The following is a 14,551-nucleotide window of genomic DNA, read 5'->3' as shown; positions in this document are numbered from 1 at the left end:
ATATTCTAGTTACAAGCCAAAAAGAAAAAGAAAAAAAAAAGAATCATCCATCGCATAGGCCTGTATACAGTTTATCACTCTAATTACGGTTGGAATTTGCAACATCTAACCTAGACGTAAAATAAGTAATAATTAACCATGCGAAAACTATTTATGTTTGGGTTTGGATGGCGAATCTAACCTAAACGTAATTTTGGTTTTGTCCTATTGGAAACCAGTTACGCTTGGATTTATTCCAAACCTAGGCGTAAACCAAATTTACGGTTGGCAATGAAGCTCAACCCTCTTCCAAACCCAGACGTAAAATTTAGTTACGGTTGGAAACGAAGCCCAACTCAACCGTAATTCGCCATGAAAGTCTAAAAATATCAAATCTAGGTTTTGAAAAAAAATCTCCAAAATTTTTTCTTTTTCTAGTTTTTCTTCCCACAAAAATTTTGTCCCAGAATTCCAAGTATATAACAAAATTCATCTTCTTAATTTAATTAGATTAGATTAATAATTAAACTAAATTAAAATTAGCTAAGTAAGGGTTGTTTGTTCATTACAAAATTATTTGAGATAAGGATTTTTTTATATTACTTATGGGTGATCCGTTTTTGTCTTGACGCCCCTCTAATAGAGTGTGACGCCCCAATAAGAGCCTTCTTCCCTAATATTGGCACTGGTTGATACTAATCACTGTTGGCTGCTATTCGAAAATAAAGGAAAGACATCAATATTTGGGCCTCAAATTTGTTTGGAGGCCCAAAAATGAGCATCGTAACCCCAAACTCTCGTTGCAAGTCTCATTTGGTCGTAGCTGGCATTGGCAACTCCTCGTGAGTTGACGACGACCCGTTAACAGCAAGATTGTCGAGAAGTTCTTTTCCAAAATGTCATCATCATCTTCAACATCTACTACTTACATCGACATCCTCATGGACCTCATTAGTTTTTGAAGTTACTACTGCTGTGTTTGGAGACAAGGCTCTGCTCAGTAATATGTTGTTTCAAATGGTAATTACGGACTATGAAATGCCAGGAATGACAGGTTACGGCTTACTCAAAACAATTAAAGAAACTTTGTCCCTGAGAAACATTCCTGTCGTGGTAATGTCTTATGAGAAGAAATTTTCAGATGAATGCAACATAATGGGAGTGGTGATTGTGTGTTTTTGCATCTGTTTGTTTCTTGAATTCCTGGTTTGAACCCAAATGGGGATGAAGCAATGCTTAAAAATTCCTCCAAACAGAACTCTGAGTCGAACTCTATTTTGACTAAAAGTTAGTTACAGAGTAATACTGAACAAATGCAATCCCAAGTGGGGCTAAAATAATGCTTCACACAAATTAAGTGCAGAGATCTACAATTACTACATCTTCGTAGAGCTTCAGAGTATTCAACTAATTTTGTCACAGTAAAGAATCCCCTTCGCCGCTAGGTGCTAAATCCGACAGGACTAATCAAAAGTGAGATGCACTCACCACATGTGATGAATTATGTTACGTCCTCCATACAACATCCCCGTTCGCGCCTATATCAGTCCTGTGAATTCACACTCGGCACAACTATGGCTTGAAGGGATACGGTGCATATGGATGTTCAGATTCCCCACACCCACTTGAAATTGGATGTATCATTATACCAGCTTTTGGCAGTTTTTTTATGAGATCTATAAAGATTTGCAGTTTAGTAAATGATCGGTACGAAAAATGTGGTTGCATATAAAGTATTCTCTAGAAGGTGTGAGAATATAATAAAAAACTTACATGTATCAGATGAGGTAGTACTCAGACAAAATTGCGGCGCCAATAACACCACCGAGGAACAATAAGGAAACAAAATCGGCGAACCGAAACGATGAATTCCGTAGGAAGTAAATCTTATGAGTGTTTGCATCACCACGAAATCCTCTAACAATCATAGCCTGCAGTGCCAAATTTGGTTGATAAATAGGGAATCCAGAGGCTGAAACAATTTCAAATAATTGGGCCAATCTAGCCAACGCTAATCCTCAAATTTGAATATTTGAAGAGCATATCAGTTAAAACTGCCTATTTGTGCAGGTATCATCTTGCAGGAAAATGCAATGAGACTAAACATTAACCAGTGGGAATATAATTCCACTTTCGCATGGCACTTACATAGTCGACATACTGCGTAACTAGAAAGAAACTATGAGGGGAATAACAAGGCCTAAAATTTATAAAAGCAAAAATGTCAAAAGATATAACCTGCGTGATCTGCTCCGCATGGCTAAAAATATTTTTGAAGATTCGACGTACGTATATGAAGAAAACTGCAAAATTCAAGTAAATAAGTAAGGAACAAAATTATTTATGTGCAAAATTCATTGCTCCAGCTACAACTGCATCAACCATAAAGAACTTACTTTCAACTGTTTCCATTATTGTCAAATGCTTCCAATTAATCCTTCGAGCTACAATCCCGAGTGCAGCATTACGAACCTGCACAAAAAATATATGAAATCCATATTTTCGTTGAGTTGATGGTTTTTAACTAACTGCAATGACATCAACCTTACCTCGTCAAAAACTAGACTGATGAACCTCAAGGAAAGCAGTAGGGTGAGGATTACTTCAGACACAGGAACACCAACACGTGCTAATGGAAGCATAAACCATCTTAAAGCGGCAGCAAGTTCCTCCGGTGTGGTTGTAGATAGACACAAACTTGCACTTTGGAAGATCTTTCATGAAAAGAGACCTAATTCAATGTTATTGTAATTTCAATGACTAAATACAAAATGTAACTCAAGTCAGCTAAACAACTTGTCATATCTGCCACGAAATACGTGATAAGATTTTGACTGATACTTCTAAGGTAATGCTAGCAACTGATGGTAAACATGAAGAGATATATATGGAGTTGATAAGTGAAGCAAGGAAAAGGAGCTCACGGTGAAAGTTAAACATGCGGATGTGCTTGCTACTGCCAATCCTTTCCTTGTAAGCTGCAATGGACCAAGCTTCATAACCAAATATGAATAACCTCCCAATGAAGCTGGAATATTAGACAATCCCATCATCGCAGGTGGTGGAGTTCTTGACTGAACAAGTGGAGGTACACCATCCGAACCCAAACCCAACATTATAAATAGAATCCCAGACAACAATCCAACTCTTCCCAATTGATCCTACAAGAGAGGTAACATCCAATCACAAAAAAACACAATTCTTAACCAGTGGACAAACAATGCCAACACTCACATGTTAAGTAACTAAATGAGCTTAAAAAAGTGACAGCATAGTAGCATACCATCCAAACTTGGCGTGGGAGAATCCATATCGACAAAAGAGCTAAGTATCCAACTAATCCGAATCGCATTACAATATGTGATCTTGCTGGTAATACAACAAGTGCCAATAACCATACCTACAAACATTCATATCCATTTAACATAAAATTTTTTTTCACAAGAATCAAATTTCCATTGAATGGACAAGAAAAGATGTTGAACAGTGAGAATATTACCAATTTGATTCTAGGATCCACAGAATGCAAAAATGTGGTAGGAGATGAAACATACTGACAAATTGGACTAGAAGTAGCACTTGATATTAATCTGAAAACCTTTTCAGCTATGTCTCCTTTGGGCATCCATTTCATCCATATATTACTTGTTTTATCACCATTACTGTCATTCACTGAACAATAAACTTCAAATTTCCTTCTTTTAGTATCAAGGGTTTTGTTTATCTTCCATGAATACTGAGTTTTAAGGTTTGAGTTTGAGTCAATCGACACAAACCCATGTTTAGATTTTATGAAGATTAGGTTTTTATTAACTGAATTTGGGGATAGAATAGGAGAGGTCTGAACTTTGATGAAATTCATGACTGAAATGGGTTCTTCATAAAATTGAGGAACAAGAGATTTGTAGAAAAGCTTTTGTCATGTGTACTTCACACGCGTATGTAAATAGATTCATAAGGTTCCGGATAGGGACCGCATAAACGCACTCCTAACCCGTCCTTTTCTCCGAATGTGATTGTTCTTTTTCTGGTTTAATTGAGTCCCACATCCCCCTCATCAAAATATGAACCCTTGGAAGTTCTAGGTCCAAAAGGTTATCAATCTGGTTTCTTCAAGGCCAACTAAAACATTTTTGACCCTGATTTTATGGTGTCTATTCGGGAGTATAGATGGTGACTTTTGAACCAAGGACAAAAAGATCATTTTACGATCAAGGTAAAATAGTCATTTGCAATGAAGGGGAAATAGTGTGGTTTTACAAACGTCTGGCCTAGTCCAAGCACACAAGCCCATGAACAAGATTAGCTCATGCCATATTAAGAAGCTTATGAATTTAAACACGATCTTGATCAAGACATAGCCTAAGACTCCAGCCAGACGAGGTTCGAGCAAGAGAAGCCAGCTCAAAGCCAAATAATCCCAAGCGGAGAGACTTTGTGCAACAAGTTTCTATCATTCCGAGATGAAAAGCCTTTATCATTTCAGACAGAGGTGAAAGCCTTTGTCGCTTCGTCCCAAACCCAAGAACCTCCGATCCGAGTCGAAGAACCTCCCTCGCCCCAAAGTCTCTATCATTTTTATGCAAAGAGATCCGTCGCCTTACATCATGGTAAAAGGTCTTCATCTATCCATTATAGGGAGAAGATCATTGTGTCACTCCACTCTAAAGCGAAGAGCTTTGACAAAGAGAATTTGTCGCTCTGTTTCAATGCAAAGAGCCTCGTCTCTCAAAGCCTCAATCTCTCCGCTAACCGACCGTCATCATCTCCCAAGGCTAAAGAATTATCAGCGTTATCCAGGGTCTTTAGCAGACAATAATCAGAGATTCCCCAGGATCGTCCAGATCTCTGGTAGAACAACAAGACTCCTTAGTGTTACCACGGGTCTTGGGTCGAGCATGAGACTCCTTAGTGTTACCACGAGTCTCTCGAAAAACCCACGAAATCCTTAGGATTATCCCAGGTTAGCGAGTGGTTTAATACTATGATAAACAATCACGGTGCTAAGCTAGTCAGAGCGTCTTCACGCCCTTGAGTGATCTACTACTTGATGTTTGATACAATTCCATCCTTTTTGAAAGGCTTCCTGGGAAGTCTCTTATTAGTCTGTTCAAGATGTCTGGATGTTAGAATTGAACATCTTTGAGAATCTCCCGTTTTAGGATCTTCTATAGCTTAAAAGTGCGTGACTTATATAACTTATATAGCTTTACTGTTTGGAATACGAACCAAAGGAATTGTTTCAAGTGTGTGACTTATTAAAAATTGGAGGCGCAAGGATACTGAGGGAACTAAGTGAATTATAGGTTTAGTTGCTTGGTCTCAACTATACGAAGTTGGTATAGATTTTGTATAGCGGCTTAATTCTGAGAGTATTCAATTCTGGACAAGGTCCCGGGGTTTTTCTGCATTTGCGGTTTCCTCGTTAAGAAAATCTTGTTGTGTTTTTTACTTTTCTATTTCTGCAATTCTAATTGATTTATTATAATTAGAAGTAAAATACACAGACGTTAATTCCTAATTACTTGATATTAATCCAATTTCGGGAAAATCCAATTTCGGGAATACCTGGAAGTTTGATACTACCCTCTTTTCTAATAAGACAGCTGCTTCCATCTCCGAAGGTTACCGATCCTCCCTTGTAGTCTTCTGTCTTTGTGACCAAGAAAGATCACATGTCATATGTCTACTACACCCACTATCTAGAAACCATTGGAATAGTGAAGTTGTTTTAAGTGCAAATGCTCCAAAATATTATTCACCAGATTTGGGATGATTCGTTAAGTTCTTTAAGTTTCTTAACACGATTAATCAGACGTTTTGTAAAAAAAATCTTCTGAGTGATCTACTACTTGAGAATCTCCAGTTCATTTCAAGACCTTGAGTGATCTACTACTTGATGTTTGATACGAAGCTAGAAAGACTCCATATTCCTAGAAGAACAGTTCAATTCACTAAAGATCGTAATTTGATGTTCTATACCAATTTAAAAGCAATAAAAAGTTGTATTTAGACGCACGTCCATATCAAAATACTCGACGCTTTAGTAGATAACGTAATTCGTTGATCCATACATATTCATAAGCAATTAGGTTGGAATACGAACCAAAGGAACAATTCCTTTGGTTCGTATTCTAAGGTTTATGATAAAATCACAAACAACTTGTTCATCTCAAAAGGCTTATGTTTATCGGAAATAAACAACTTTTAATCCCGAAAAATCAAGTCACAGAAAGTCACACCAACATCAAAACACAAAAATAAAGTCTTAAAATCTTCAAAGTTTTCAATCTTTGATTTAATCTTCAAAGTAACAACCTGCAAAAAGAAACTTGATTCCTTATTGATTTGTCCCATAGAATGGAGTCTGTTAACAATGGCAAATCAATGAATCTATCTTATAGATCTAGAAAAACTTAGATCCGTAGAAACGTTAAATTTTTTATCTAGTTTGAGTGAGCCTTATTGTTAGAGCATTGCTTAGTCGAACTCGCAAGCGTTGCTATCTCAAGCTTGTTTGTCAAGTTTAGTTAATCCAAACTATAGTCTTGATTTCTAGTCTTCCTATATGAGTTTCGAACTAGGATAGATTGTATAGTTGAGCTTTAGAATTCACGGCGCTTACAACTGAAGACGAAGATCTATTGAAGAAATCGGAGGAACTTCATCAACAAAAGGTATGTGGAGATTAAAACTTATCTATCCTCAGAAGTCTATTATATTCTTACTAATCTCCTATTGAGACAAAAGCCGTATACGATGTAGTCTTTCGTATCATACACATTTGATATTTCGAGCTGAGTATAACTCGCTTATATATTTCTTGAAATACGTGTTGGTACTTTTCTGTCTTACCTACATTCATCATTATTCTTGAATTTATATCAAAAGATGATCATGTGGAAATTGCCTTGAAAAATCTTACATGATTTATATGAGACAGTCATTTGATGTCGACTTGGAAAGTTTCTTATTGACCATTCGATCACTTGAAAATTGCTTATCAGCTAATGGTCTGTGTGAGACATCCATTGTCGTCTTCTAAGAATGTTTCAATGATTGAAATGAGAGTTAAGAGCTAAAACCCATGTCTGGATACATTACGGTTTGTGTACTAAGTGTGCGAACTGTTTTGATATTATTCAGAACCGGAAACTAAGTTTGCATACCCGTTTACAAACTGTTTCAACTATTTAGTCAGGGTACTTAAGTTTGCATACCCGTTCGCAAACTGATTTAACTATTGAAGTCTGGGAACTAAGTTTGCATACCCGTTTGCAAACTTATTCACCTGAGTTTGGTCCCGAACTAAAGTTTGCGTACCTGTTTGCAAACTGTTGGTCATGACCAATGTCCGGAACTTAAGTTTGCATACCCGTTTGCAAACTTAAGTGGTTCAAGTTCTAAAATCGTCAAAGTATGATTTCATACTCATGAACAAATACATTTATTTATATAATAAGTAATGCAATCTTTGCAAATCTTGGCTTAAATGTTCATGAATTGATTCTTTTGAATCATTCCGATTTTTCCTCAATTGGATCATATATACTTCTATGTGATTGTTAACAATTTAAAAACTCTATGAAGAACACAATTAGATTATTTGGTTATCATTCATGATTGATTGATCATCATTGTTGATCTAGATGTGTTAGATGAATGTGGATTGAACAAAAGTGTTCATATGGCTAACTTTGCCAACCTTATGTGCACGTTTAGGTATGGTTACCCATATCTAAATGAAGTATATTTCATTTGTGTGTGACAAGATAAGTCCATCTAACGGTGGAGAGATATTTCTTTGGTTAAGCAAACTTAGTTTGTATCTTAAATCAGGATTTCATCTAACGGTGAATGATGAATGCTTTGTTTCTAAGCTAACTAAGAAAACCCTGATTTGAAAGATATAGAAAGGATAACTCTAGCAACTTGGAAACCTAAAACCACACCTCCTGTGTGATACTAGTTGCGTACTAGAGTCGGTTCTCCATTAACCTAGTTTTTTCCTAAAATCATTTAGGTTAACGACTTGAAGACTTCATTGGGATTCTGAAGCCATATCCAACTATTTTCTCTGTAGTTGCGTATTCTGATCTTACTTGTTTTTATCGTATTAAGTATTATCTTCACTAATATTGGCTCTAGATTTATCTCCGACAGGTAAGATATAAAAAGTAATCACAAAGCTCTTTGTCTCATTCTTTGTGATTCCACAATAACTTGTTCTACTAGCATATAGTTAAGTTATTGTGAGGTGATTGATATTTCTAGGTTGTTTTTCGGGAATATAAGTCCGGATTATCAATTAGTTCATGTGCACCTTGATTTATCATAAGACGGAACAAAACTTCACAGGTATTTCTGTGGGAGACATATTTATCTATCGAAATAAACTTAGCATTTTAATACAGTGTGGTATTCAATCTGGTCTAGGTCCCGGTGTTTTTCTGCATTTGTGGTTTCCTCGTTAACAAAATTTCTGGTGTCTGTGTTATTTCTTTTCCGTATTATATTTGTTTATATAATTGAAATATCACAGGTTGTGCATAGTTCAATCAATTGGTAAATCCGACCTTGATTGTTGGATATGAATTGATTAACACTTGGTTATTGGTCTTTGGTACCATCCAAGTTATTTCTCATATCGATCTGGCTCGCAGATCTCTATTTGTTCGATTGCAGATTGATTTGATAAATTGAGATATAACTCTTGGATGCTTTTCGTGATTGAGTCTGAGTATCTAGTTGATTCTCTTGGAATTGTATTTGAGTTGTCCATACAGATTAACGAACGAAATATTGGGTGCGGTTGTTAGACCCACGCTTTTTGAATAGTTATCAGAGTAGGCAAACATGTTAAGACCTCATAGTATGTGTTTGTAGCAATCTGAATCTATGGACAAAGTGTTATCTCTGTTAGACGCATCACCAGAAACAAAATTTCCGTTTCTTTGAAATCTATTAAAGAGAAAGACTTGTCGATCTCTCATGTAAATGAACATAATGTTCATACGAAACAAACAAATGTCGATATGTGTTACCCTAATTATCTTACTGATGATTCTGACTCTGAAGTATAAAAGGAATCAGCCTAAGAAAGTGCAGCCATTCTAAAATGTTTTAGAATCCAGGAAGTAGAAATTAATAGGCTGAAACACAAAGTCAATATGTTTATAGGTAAGGTGAAGGATCGTGATTCCCAATTAAAGATTCTTCATGAGGAAAATGCCGAAGTTTGTTCATCTCAAGGCTAAACTCAAGGAGGATGCTTTGGAAATCGAATGACTATTCAAGACAAAGGATGTTATGAGAAGTCCACTATACCGATTGCTTCTGACACAAAGGTGATGTTATAAAATATGACTACGTGTAATCATGTTTCTCTGATGAAACCTGTTCCAGAAGCCAACTTGCAAACCCTTTCCGCTGTTAAAGATGTGCTTATTAACTCCACTAATCAAGGAATCACCACATCTCACGGAAGGAAGAAATCTTCTAACGATTTTGTTAATCCTACTCACTCTAATCACTCCGGTGATCAGAAGGTATGTCTCTTTTGCGATTCAAAAGGACATGTTCAACGGAAAAGCAAATTAAGGATGAATAACAACTATTTTGGTCGTCTTCAACACACCTTAGATTTAATTCTCAAAGGTGTAACTGACATTCGGATGTGTAAACCAATTGGCTTTAGTACTCACCCTGTGAATCCTTCCAGGTTGTTCAGTTCAATCTGCTCGTCTAACGTTCGAACTAATAGTAGTGGTAATTAATACAAATCAATCAAGGAGATTTTAGAAATGTTCTCCTCAAACTAAGGTGAAGATTGATGTTCATGATGTGAGAAAGGTACCGGTAGGTGAAAACAACAATGGAGATATGAAGGACAAAATTAACCTGATAATTGAGGGATACAAGGATCTTATCAACAGGCTGTCAAAATGCTCCAAACAAGCTTCTTCAGGTAAGGTTCAAACTATGTGTCATACTTTGATGATAGTAAGTTTTATGATACTTTTTCACATCAAAAAGGATTTCCTCCAAAAATTAGAAGGAAAAAGAGGATTAACCATGAACGTTTTCATTTAATGAGCTTAAAGCTCATACTTGTGTTAATTAATCACAAGGATGGAAATCTTACTCAAGAAAAAAAAATCATGTTGAGTGAGACATGTTAATAAACAGGTATACTTGTTTGGTAAAGATGTTCTGTGTTATCTAGAGGGACTTTTGTCTACAAACATCTTTGTACAAGTAGCTTATTTTGTGCTCTCAAAAGTTTATTATTTTTATCTCTTGGAAAATTTGGAATAACTTTTGTGCTAATCAAGTGTTCTAAGTTTTTCTCTTTCGAGAATATAGATTTTTGAGCTAAAGTTTGTGAAAAATAAAAATTTCACCTAGCAAAAATTATTATATATTTCAGTTCAAGTAATAATGGACTTCTACAGTATTTTTAAAGTTTTTTTTTTAAGGTTTCCGTACGGGTACCCGTGTTACTTGTCACGAACCAATTTTTAGAAACCCCAAATTTATTCCCTGAGAAACCGTTTAGATACCTATCCTATGATGTTGAGTTATCTCACTCTAGGTTATTTTTCTCATATCAAGAATGTCATCTCCTTCTCGTACTTGTGATTTTACGAAAGGGTTTCTTAATAAAGGTATGGGTTACGGTTCCAAAGGGAAGAAGAAAAGAACCCTAGTGGATGCTGACGATGTCAAAGATCAAAATCATGATGATTATTCTGGTGTCTCATGCTTTTATGCATATACTCATCAAGATGTAGAGCATGATAAAATGGTTTCTGCTGAAGTGGTTCATGATTTTCTTAAATACTTTGAGGAACCAAAACTGCAACTCGTTGATACTATGAAGGGTATCGATGTGTTAAGAACTGAGTTGAAAAAGGTTAACTCTGACCTTGTTCTCATGAAGACGCATGTTAAGAATCTTCTCAATGAGGATATCTTCCCTGAAGATGCAGTAGATGCTGTCAATCACAAGCTCAAAGGTCTCAAAACCCGTGGAGGGTCCGGAAGTGTACTCTGATTTTTGTATGCTTTTAATTTGTTTTGTCTAGGAAACTTCTTATGAGAATTTATTCTTGTGTTTTTAAGAAGGATAACTAGGGTTTGGAATAGCAATTATTGTGATTACACATAGCTATTATCAACGATTTTCATCTTGCAATGTTTATAGATTCCTTATTTAAATTATAAGTTATTTGGAAGATGATTTTGCAGTATTAATCTTTATTGGTTTTATATATTGCAATGGGATATGTGGTTTACGTCCGTGAACTGTAATTATTCCATAGATGCTCAAAAGTTAAGTCTATTATGCCATTATGCAAATATTGATGGAAAATAGAATGAACTTTTGGATTATATGTAAAAGGTTAAGTCTATGGTATCATTATGCAAATATTGATGAAAAATAGAATGAATCTTTGAATATTTCGCAGTATTGATCTTTCCCTGATGCACCTTTATGTGAAAGTAATGTATGGCTCCATAAGTTTTCTTATGATGAGCATTTCCGATTGAATTAATCTAGGACTTTCTCTTGCGGATTAATTTATTCGAGTTTTCTGGATACAAATTCATGTTTCATGTGATTTGTTAATGTCCAAAAAAATCTTTATTTTCTTATGAAAGTAAGGTCGCTCTTGTTGTTTCTTTTGAGAATTACATTTTATGGGGGAGAGTTCTTAATTGAACTTGTGCTTAATTGCCAAATTTTGTGGGGAATGTGGATGTTGAATATTATAGGAGATATCTTGTATCTTTATTAACTCCTTGGTGAATACACTAAGTTTCGACTATGTGAAATCATCGAAATAAAGTTGATATGTTCTCTTTTAATCATGAAGTATCTCTATGAGATATCATTATGATCCCATAATTTTTGTATCTTTGCCAATTTATATTGATAAGAAGGGGGAGAATTATTTTTTAGTTCACACTGCATACATATGGTTTACGGATCATTATGTAAAGGGGAGTGGTTTTCATTGTGATATGAAGTATTGACTAAGGGGGAGTGATACATATCACCATAGTATTATTGCCAAAGTTGTGGTACAATTGACCTTTGATCTTGTTTAATAATACTATGATACTGTATAACAATATGAAAATAATCTTGTTGATTATTGTTATAGCTACGAATCTTCAACAACAATGATGCTGGGTCGAACACATTCAGAGTCACTGGAATACTTAGAGCGGAAAAAAGTTCAAGTAATGTTGAAGAACCAAGGAAATCAAGCATGATGGATGAGAATCTACAAAGTCTTAATTATTTTGTAATCCATATATATTGATAGTTTAGTCACTAAAATTTAAAAAGGGGGAGATTGTTAGAGCATTGCTATGTCGAACTCGCAAGCGTTTATATCTCAAGCTTGTTTATCAAGTTTAGTTGATCAAAACTATAGTCTTGATTTCTAGTCTGCCTATAGGAGTTTCGGACTAGGATGGATTGTATAGTTGAGCTTTAGACTTCACGGCGCTTACAACTGAAAACGGAGATCTACTGAAGAACTCGGAGGAACTTCATCAACAAAAGGTATGTGGAGACCAAACTTATATATCCCCAGAAGTCTATTATATTTTTACTTATCTCATATTGAGAATAAAGTCGTATACTATATAGTCTTTCGTATCATACACATTTGATATTTTGAGTTGAGTATAACTCTCTTATCTATTTCTCGAAATACGTGTTGGTAGCTTACTGTCTTAGCTACATTCATCATTATTCTTGAATTTATGTCAAAAGATGATCATGTGGAAATTGCCTTGAAACATCTTACATGATTTGTGTGAGACAATCATTTGATATCGACTTGGAATGTTTCGTATTGATCATTCGATCATTTGAAAATTGCTTATTAGCTAATGGTGTGTGTTATACATCCATTGTCACCTTCTAAGAATGTTTCAATGATTGAAATGGGAGTTAAGAGCTAAAACCCATGTTTGGATACATTATGGTTTGTATACTAAGTGTGAGAACTGTTTTGATATAATTCAGGCCCGGAAACTAAGTTTGCATCCCGTTCGCAAACTTTAACTATTGAAGTCCGGGAACTAAGTTTGCATACCCGTTTGCGAACTTATTCACCTGAGTTTGGTCCGTAAATAAAGTTTGCGTACCCGTTTGCAAACAGTTGGTTCATGACCAATGTCCGGAACTTAAGTTTGCGTGCCCATTTGCAAACTTAAGTGGTGCAAGTTCTAAAATCGGCAAAGTATGATTTCATACTCATGAATAAATACATTTATATAAAAAGGAATGCAATCTTTGCAAACCGTGGCTTAAATGTTCATGAATTCATTCTTTTGAATCATTCTGATTTTGCTTCAATTGGATCATATATACTTATATGTGATTGTTAACAATTGAACAACTCTATGAAGAAAACAATTAGATTATATGGTTATTATTCATGATTGATTGATCATCATAGTTTATCTAGATGTGTTAGATGAATGTGGATTAGACAAAAGTATTCATATGGCTAAGTTCGGTTAACTACTATTGAGCCAACCTTATGTACACGTTTAGGTATGGTTACCCATATATAAATGAAGTATATTTCATTTTTTTGTGACAAGCTAAGTCAATCTACCGGTGGAGAGATATTGCTTTGGTTTCAAGCAAAACTTTGTTTGCATCTTAAATCAGGATTTCATCTAACAGTGAATAATGAATGCTTAGTTAATAAGCTAACTAAGTAAACCCTGATTTCAAAGCTATATAAAGGATAACTCTAGCAACTAGGAAACCTAATCCCCACACCTCATGTGTGATACTGGTTGCGTACTAGAGTCGGTTCTCCATTAACCTAGGTTTTTCCTAAAACCACTTAGGTTAACGACTTGAACACTTCATTTGGATTCTGATGCCAGATCCAACTATTTTATATGTAGTTGTGTATTCTGATCTTACTTGTTTCTATCGTATTGAGTACCATCTTCTCTAAGATTGGCTCGAGATTTATCTCCGATAGGTAAGATATAAAAAGTAAACACAAAGATCTTTGTCTCATTCTTTGTGATTCCAAAATAATTTGTTCTACTACCGTATAGTTAAGTTATTGTGAGGTGATTGATATTTCTAGGATGTTCTTAGGGAATATAATACCTGATTATTAATTGGTTCCTGCGCACCTTGATTTATCTAAGACGGAACAAAACTTCATAGGTATTTCTGTGGGAGACAGATTTATCTATCGAAATAGACTTTTCTGTGGGAGCCAGATTGGTTTATAAGTTTTCGACTTTGGGTCGTAGAAACTCTTGGTTGTGGGTGAGATCAGCTAAGGGAATCAAGTACGTAGAGTCCTATTGGGATTCAAAGGCGTAAGGAATGTGACTGTACCTTGATCAGTGTGAGATTGGTTAGGGATCAACTACATTCTAGGCCGAAGTTAATCTCGTAGTAGGCTAGTGTTTGTAGCGGCTTAATACAGTGTGGTGTTCAATCTTGTTTTTGGGTAAAAACTGATTCTGCTGTTTTTGGTAAATTTGGGCGTGTTGATGAGAAAAGAATTCAAAC

The 14,551-nt window shown here is 35.4% G+C and overlaps 1 protein-coding gene across 2 annotated transcripts; it reads right to left on the bottom strand.

The window, feature by feature from the left end:
- Positions 1–1,222: 1,222 nt before the first annotated feature.
- On the bottom strand, positions 1,223–3,878 carry LOC113355374 (protein ABCI12, chloroplastic-like). 2 transcript variants are annotated; one of them, XM_026598215.1, is made up of 8 exons: positions 3,479–3,878; positions 3,263–3,379; positions 2,904–3,140; positions 2,529–2,693; positions 2,376–2,451; positions 2,218–2,282; positions 1,753–1,910; positions 1,223–1,655 (listed from the first exon to the last, which is right to left on the bottom strand). In XM_026598215.1, exons 1-7 carry the CDS (start codon positions 3,839–3,841, stop codon positions 1,758–1,760), a joined length of 1,176 nt encoding a protein of 391 aa, XP_026454000.1. In that variant the 5' UTR covers positions 3,842–3,878; the 3' UTR covers positions 1,223–1,655; positions 1,753–1,757. The 2 variants fall into 2 exon arrangements, with proteins under 2 accessions (XP_026454000.1, XP_026454001.1); XM_026598216.1 differs by having other exon boundaries at positions 1,223–1,631.
- Positions 3,879–14,551: the final 10,673 nt, after the last annotated feature.

Source organism: Papaver somniferum, chromosome 3 (genome assembly GCF_003573695.1).
Source record: "Papaver somniferum cultivar HN1 chromosome 3, ASM357369v1, whole genome shotgun sequence".
Lineage (NCBI taxonomy): Eukaryota > Viridiplantae > Streptophyta > Magnoliopsida > Ranunculales > Papaveraceae > Papaver > Papaver somniferum.
Note: the sequence above shows the minus strand (reverse complement) of the source record. Positions and strands in the feature narration are given on the sequence as shown.